The sequence below is a fragment of the Phalacrocorax aristotelis genome, chromosome 3 (genome assembly GCF_949628215.1).
Source record: "Phalacrocorax aristotelis chromosome 3, bGulAri2.1, whole genome shotgun sequence".
NCBI classification, from domain to species: domain Eukaryota; kingdom Metazoa; phylum Chordata; class Aves; order Suliformes; family Phalacrocoracidae; genus Phalacrocorax; species Phalacrocorax aristotelis.
Genome location: NC_134278.1, coordinates 86,795,043 through 86,802,339, shown reverse-complemented (window position 1 = coordinate 86,802,339; position 7,297 = coordinate 86,795,043). Strand labels below are relative to the sequence as shown.

At 42.1% G+C, this 7,297-nt stretch overlaps 1 protein-coding gene across 10 annotated transcripts in view; it reads right to left on the bottom strand.

Moving 5' to 3' along the window:
• Positions 1-25: 25 nt before the first annotated feature.
• CHGB (chromogranin B) overlaps positions 26-7,297 on the bottom strand; it is a 79,555-nt gene continuing 72,283 nt past the window's right edge. For 5 of the 10 annotated variants that reach the window (XM_075088312.1, XM_075088311.1, XM_075088314.1 and 2 more), the window contains 4 exons: positions 6,524-6,567; positions 5,127-5,220; positions 1,651-3,416; positions 26-440 (listed from right to left, as the gene is read on the bottom strand). In XM_075088312.1, coding sequence (XP_074944413.1) covers positions 357-440; positions 1,651-3,416; positions 5,127-5,220; positions 6,524-6,567 — 1,988 coding nt within the window. In that variant the 3' untranslated portion in view covers positions 26-356. Of the gene's footprint in view, positions 441-1,650; positions 3,417-5,126; positions 5,221-6,166; positions 6,281-6,310; positions 6,423-6,523; positions 6,568-7,297 lie in introns of those variants that run through there. The other 5 variants (XM_075088320.1, XM_075088321.1, XM_075088313.1 and 2 more) reach the window with 3 other exon arrangements.

Below are 7,297 nucleotides of genomic sequence, written 5' to 3'. Positions count from 1 at the left end.
ATCAGTCAAATAAGCAAGGAGAAAGTTTGGTCCAAGATCAATGGTTTTTATTATTTCAAACTCAGACAAATATATTTTTGAAGAACACTGAACACAATTATTTTCACAAGCATATTAAAAATTCATGCTAGGCATGAAAGGTTATCGTACTAAAATTCAGGCTATTCAGATCTTGATAGCATAATAGCAAATTAAAGACATTTTCAGCTGTATAAATCACTACATTATAGTGGACAGTAAATAGTATTTCCTGGTTTTTAGGGCAAACAGCAATCCAGTGGCAGTGAATTCACCACAAAATGCAGGTATTGTGAGCGCAGCTACACCTAGCTTTGAAACACCAAAGCAGATCATCTTCAGCCTCTCTGGTGGTCATTAAACTTCTCGGCTATTTTCTGCAGCTCCAAATCCATAGCAGTCAGGTTTTCCAGTTCCTTTTCCTGTGGAAACATACAGAGCATTTCACACATCAAATAACTTTGGTAAAGGTTTTGTTCCATGAAAATGAGAGACAAAGACCATTTCTGCGGCAGGTGTCTCCTGCTACTTACTGGTCTCTGGGCAGCTTGCTGGGGTGGGGAGCGTTTATAGCAATGCAGCACATACTTCAGAGATTTGTGCAATTTCCTACTTTTAACTGAATTAGGGCTGGGGACAGTATCAAAATACTCATTCTGAGAGCTGGACCTAATTACAGCTTGATCTTTTCAGCTTTAAAGCACCATTATCTAGTAGTGTCCTCCTGCTATCTCACAGCTGCCACCCCCTGCGGCATGCAGTCACTTCTGCCCAGGTGAAGGTCGCTTTGGAGGCTACAACCTCCAGAACAAGGATTGCAGTGGTTCTGGCTTATGACACACAGCAAGCACAGTGTGCAACAAAAGGAACACCTCCATGCTACCAGACACTAGGGGAAAAAAAGTTTATGCAGCGAATTTTTGTTTATTATAATGACTCGCTAACACCATTTAACCTCTATATAAATTAGTATTAAACCTCCACTGCCTCCCAGCTCAGCTTTGTGCAATAGATACAGGGACACATGAGGAGCACCTAGCTGATGCGTGTAGACTCAGTTTTCCTGGACACCAAAGCAGAACAGGAAGTCCAACAAAAGAGGATTCACATACATGGGAACTACATGCACAAATCGGGCTTACAAGTGCAAGCCAGATTCTGCTCTGCAATTACAGTAGGAAAGTCAATGGACAGCTGAATTTCACCCTAAATGTCCAACTTGCTTTTCAGATGTACATTTTAAACAACCAGACAGAACAAGTGGTGCTTGCTGATTAACCCTCTGCTCCTGCTGCAATGGGCACCTCTGTTTTGCTAGTCTGTAAGACCCTAGAGCTCCAGAGAGGTAGCACCCAAAGAGAAAGAAAATCTTTTCTCTTCCTTTCTTGCAGTGAACAGAAGCTAATGAGGATGCACATTGTCTTTATTTTACAAATTGTGCCCTGGGGTAGTTCCACTGAATTCATCCAAAGAAAGCATATTTTTAAATCACTGGAGATCTGGCTCTCAATGGACTTAACCTTGTTTGTGTTTTTCCATACACAGTTTACCAGCTGCCTTAGGAGTGGATTTAGAAATGTGCATGTAAAGTCAGCTTCCCCTAGCTTTTCAGAAAAACATCTGTACAGATACCTCCTCTTCTGTCAGAGGCCTCTGGCTCAGACTTCCTCTGTCATTCCTGATTACATGACGTTTTTTCATGTCTTCTCCAGAACTGTACAACTCTGGGAATTCAGCTGATTTCTTCCTGTAACTCAGAAGTTGTGCAAGTTGATCCATCTTGTTGTACTGCCTTTTCATATCATATCGGTTCGTTTTGCTACGATTCCTCTTCTCAGTGCGTCCATGGTTCAGAGCACTTAGGATTTGCTTTCTCTCCCACCAGTCATAGCCATTATATTCAGGAAAAAGACTCTTCTCATTCAGGGTGGGTGTGCCTTCCTCTTTGCCCTCCAGAATCTGCTGTCCTGCGCTGTCCCTTTTCTCAAAGTGTCGACTTTTCCACCACAGCAGTGGGTAGAAAGCGCTGTAGGATGCCATGGTTCTCTTCTCATCCTCTGCAGGGAGAAGGCTTCTGTACTCTTCTCTCTCTGTATATCTTCCCTCCTCCATATTCTCCTCTTCATTTTCCAACTGATCACTGCTGTGATGCTGCTTTTCTACTTCTTCCTCCTCCTCACTGTTGCCAGGGTAGCGCTGCTGCTCTACACTGTCCTCAGTGCTGTAGTGCCTTCTGGCCTGCCCTTTGTGCTCTCGAGCGTGTGCTTTCTGCGACCCTTCATCTTCATTGTCCCACAAGCGGTATCTCCCTCCAGCACGATGCTGCTTCTCTTTGCTGCCACCGCTGAGATACCTGTCCAGCGCTTCCTCACTTTCATCTCCAAAATATGTCCTTCCCTCAGAATGGTGCCTCCTTGCCTCATGTGATCCATCATGGTGTCTCCTCTCCTCACGCCATTTCTCATCATTTTCTTCACTGTGGCGATGCTGCTTGTTTTCTTCTTCACTGGTCTCTTCACTCTGCTGCGATCTTTCTCTGTAATCACTTCCCTGGTCTGCATGCCTCTTCTCCTCCACCTCTTCAGACCCATGCTTCCCACGATAACCGCCCTTCTCCTCACGCTCCTGCTCAGACTTTTCATGATGTTTCTGATGGTGGCTCCTTTCATCCCAGAGATGGGCCTCCTCTGTGTTTGATTCCTCAGCTAGTTCCTCTTTCTCACCACCACGGCCCCTCTTCTCTTCAGAGGATTCACCCATTCTATGCTTCCCATGATAATATTCGGTTTTGTAAGGTTGCATTTCCTCCTCTGTTTCTTCACTCTCATCAGATTCTTCATTCTCTTGCTGATGGGAGAAATCACGTTCCTTAGACTCATGGTGGTATTTTTCACTTCTTTCTTCCTCCTCTTCACCTTCATAAATTCTTTTGTACGGGCTCTGCATTCTCTCCTCTGAATGCCAGTGGCCCATGGAGCGCTTATCATTCCCATCAGGGAACTCCTCTGTGCTTGTACCTCCATAGTGGGACTTCTTGCTGAGAACAGCATGCTCTACCTCTTTGTCATGACGCTTGCTCTCTTTGCTTTCTTCTTCACTGTGGTAGCTATTCTCCTCCTCTCTTCTAATTTCCTGAGAGTGTTTCGTTTCTTCTGTATGAACTCTCTCTTCTTGAATAGGTATGATGTGGTGTCCATCCTCCTCTTCCTTGCTTTTACCTTCCTCATGAGCAAGTTTCTCCTCATCGCTTCCTTTCACGTACTTTTTAGATTCCTCTTTTGCCTGACTTTGTTCTTTCTCCATGCTCCTGGTATGATGTTTTTCAATTTCTGCTGGGTCTTTCAAATACCTCACTTCAAGTTGTTTGTTTTCACTTCTCTCTCTGTCATTTCTACCACCTGCAATAATAAAAGCAGCACAGTGAAGTAATCCAACTCCACTGAAGGGTTATTTCAGTTTAAATAGATAACTGGCTCCCAAAGCAGCATGAAGATTTGGACAGAATTAATATTTTAATTCTGCTTTTAAAATTCATAATTTTCTAATATTTTGTATGTTTGCCTGGAAAAGCATTAATTATTTTTCATTTAGTTAGGCATTTTAAAAGTTCCACTGAAATTTCCAGAATAATTCTTCCTCTGGCTTTTTTCTTTGTGATCACATTTTTAGTATTGAATTAAATTAACTCTCATTCCCACTAAAAAAATCAATGGGATCTAGAGTTATGTTCAGTTCTTTGAATGTCAGACCTTACCCATCACATACACTTATTCACAAAAAAGACAACCACCTATTTCAAGCTACTTGAATATATTTGGGACTTTTAGCTAATTTTAAAAGTTCTAAATTGACTGGGGGAAAAAATGTTATTTTTCAGTAGAGTTTTTAATCAAATCATGCTCCTTCCACTATTTCCAAAATGCTAAATGAAAATCTGACTCTGACCACAACGGTAACAGTGTATTTCTATTAAGATATTTCTGCTTCACTTGTGTCTGAGCAACATCAGAAATAGATCACAAATCCTAAAAGTTTGCAGGCAGTAGCTGCACAGATTTAAAAATAGCTCATTATTTCTGAAAAGCTTCTCATTATCTGGAGGATACCTGTCTAACGGGAACGGTATGGTCCTTTACCCCCTATTTCCAGTGGGGTTTTTTTTTTTCATTTTCTGAAACATGGCAAATATACAGGCTTTTTCCTGAAACTAACAACGTCATAAACAAAGCTTGATGCCTGATGGCATTCAGCATTTCCTAGAAATATGGGGCTGTTAGACACAAATACATGTATTCCCAAAGCCCCAAACCCACCCTCTTCTGATGACTGTATTAGGGCCATGTATTATTCCCTCTGTAAACAAGCAGGAGACAGATGGGTTTCATTATTGCTTCTTGCTGGCAGGTAAGTTCAAGAGCGTTTTTATTGTTCTGTAATCAAATAGATATAACTTGGCAGAAAAGAAAGATGTGTCTTCCGCAGATTGGCACAGTGTCAAACTTCACCATGCTTCACTACAGACAGTAACCAAGCATGCAAACAGGGTTACACCTCGACATCGAAGCAGCTAAGCACCATGCTGTAGGAATGAGCTCATCTGAAATGAACACTCCCACAGGGAGCTTTCAGCACACGTCTCCCAACCTCCGGAATCAGTATCACAAACTTAAATCGTTTCTGGGCTGAGCAAAAGACTCCCCTCTCCTAAGCTGTGCGTGGATTCAGTTGCCACCAGGCACAGGAGCCTTGCTGATTTAAGTGGTGTTTAACTGAAGCCACTTCCTATTCCCTGGGATGCATTCAGCCTGTGGTCCAAACCCAGTCACATTTGTTGACCTCTTAGGCTACCTAAAGAGCTTGTCTAGTTCTCCCAGACTCCCCAGGTGCCTTAAGTAGAGCTACATGTTAGTCAAGAATCCCTGACAGTTACCAGGTCAGGCTGTTTGCTCTTTGAGCAAGACAGACTAAACGGAAGGAAATCAGAATTCTGACACTGAAATTTAGAGGCACCAGTTTCACACAGGCTGAAATAACAGTTCACCAGCTCCAACACTGAGAGAACCCATCTACCAAATTCCTTTCACAAGTTCAGATAATGTTATACTTACTCTTCTTCAGGATTTCTTTGCATTCAGGATTAATCAGTGGTGCATTTGGCTTAGATAGAGCATTGGACAGAACTTCCACTATGCACCGTGTTACCTAGAAGAAACAAAATAGGAGAAAAAAATCTCATGGCAAAAATGGAAATCCTAGTTCTGACCCAGTTAGTGAGTAAAGCTAATTTAGAACTAGCGTTTGGGCTCATATTTACGAATTTTGAGCAATCCTCAGCTCTACCACAACTTCCTGTGCATTTGGGCAACAAGTGCTTTGCTCCTCACTCCCATACCAGAGGACAGTCATTAGCTCTTTTTATCTACCCTTTTGTTTGCATAGGTAACAGGCTGCTTTTGTACATTTTTAAATATTAAATACCCTGTTCAGTACAAGGGAGAGTCAAACAACATGTGGTAACAGGACCCTACAAAAAAAATAACCAACACAACACACACTCAAAAGATGAGGATCTGTCCAAATGAGGATGCTGCAAAGGTGTTACCAGAAGAATTGCCTGGATTGCTAATAAACCAAAACCACCTTTATATACTCTGTAAGTGACATGCCCCACATTTTTTTGTGTGTGTGATGTAAGCCCTGCCTCTTTCAGCGGTTAACATTCAACTGGACAGTCTTCTGGTAGCAGAGGAAATTGATCAATTTAGGAAAGTCACACAATCTCCTCTAATCCTAAGCGCTACCAGAATAGCTCTTCTGTACAAATTCATGCAATATTATTTTCAAGTGCTAAACTTGTTGGTTGTGAGCAAGCGCTCAGATCGTCAGAGTTACAAGACTCTCAGGCTGACAATCTGGGTGGCTGGATGGGAAGAGACAATAGAACATTTATACATCTGTTTGTCTTTTAACTGTTTTTAGTTATTACCAGGAGTTTACTAATCTAAATGGTCACACTATCAATCAGTGGAGAGGGTCAGATGTCAGGTTACAGGTGCTGAGAGCAGCTAATGGCATTTATTTAATCAAACAGGTTAAGAATCTCTTTCCAAAGTAGGAGATAGGAGGACGGCATTAGAAAGTCCATTACGTAGTTGGTAACTGTAGATATTTCATCTTTCTTCAAAGTTGCCATCTCACTTTTTACAGTCCAATAACATGTACTATCAAATAATATTTCAGATCATCTTTCGGGCAGCTGTAGAACATAGAGTTTCAAAAGTACCACACTGACACAAGAAGCCAGCTTCCATTTTCATCAAATGCACTGAAGTGCATGCAGGTATCTTCTGACAGCTAAAGGGACTCTGAGTTCCACATCACCGATGATCTCTTAAGAGTTTACCCTTAGGAAAAAAAAAAGCATTACCCTGAGAGTTTAAAGACAAAACATGGAGAGCATGTGACTGATATTTTCTGAAATTTGCTTTGCCATGCAGCTACTCACCACTTCTTCAATATGGTCATCTTCCACTGGAACGGCACTGACACCTAAAAGAAAAGCAAATTATTACAGACTCATTAATCCTAGCAACAAGCATCACTGTAAGGAGTCCTCAGTCAAAGTGGTCTGCTGAGATGGCTTAAGTTTTGGATTGGCAGGTCAGTAAACCAGACACATTTTGCATTACATCTTTTCTTATTCAGGATGGACAAGCAATGTGAAGTTGCAGCCCAGCATGAGAGAAGAGGCATGTTGACATTTCTAGCACAGAAGGAATATACACCAAAAAAAAACCCAGAAAGCAACACTTAAATTCAAAGACCAGGGCTTCACTGCAAGTCAGGTCTTCATGTAATTGTACCTGTTTGGTGGTAAAAACAGGAAACATGCAAGGCCTGTTTGCACCCCAAGAACCTTTTGGCTTCTGCGAGGGGCTCTGGGTGCCCTACCACCACCTCCCTAATAGACCATTCTTCAAGGCTTTAAAGCAACTACTGGCACAGCCCTACTGGAAAAATCTTGTCTCACTTGGATAGGAAGTGGCTCCTGGAAGGAAGGACGGATCCAGAAAGGACAGGAAAATTTCCATTAACTGAGTGGTTCATTATCACCCCAAGAAATAGGAGGGAAAAAAAAAGAAAAATAAAATCCCAGTGGAAAACGCCACTCTGGAAGGAAGCAGCACAACCTATCTCTCTCTCTGTCCTGAGGACACGTGGGGTAACTAACACCTCCTTGCACCAGTTCTATTGTACCTGGCCCAAGGTACTTGCTTTT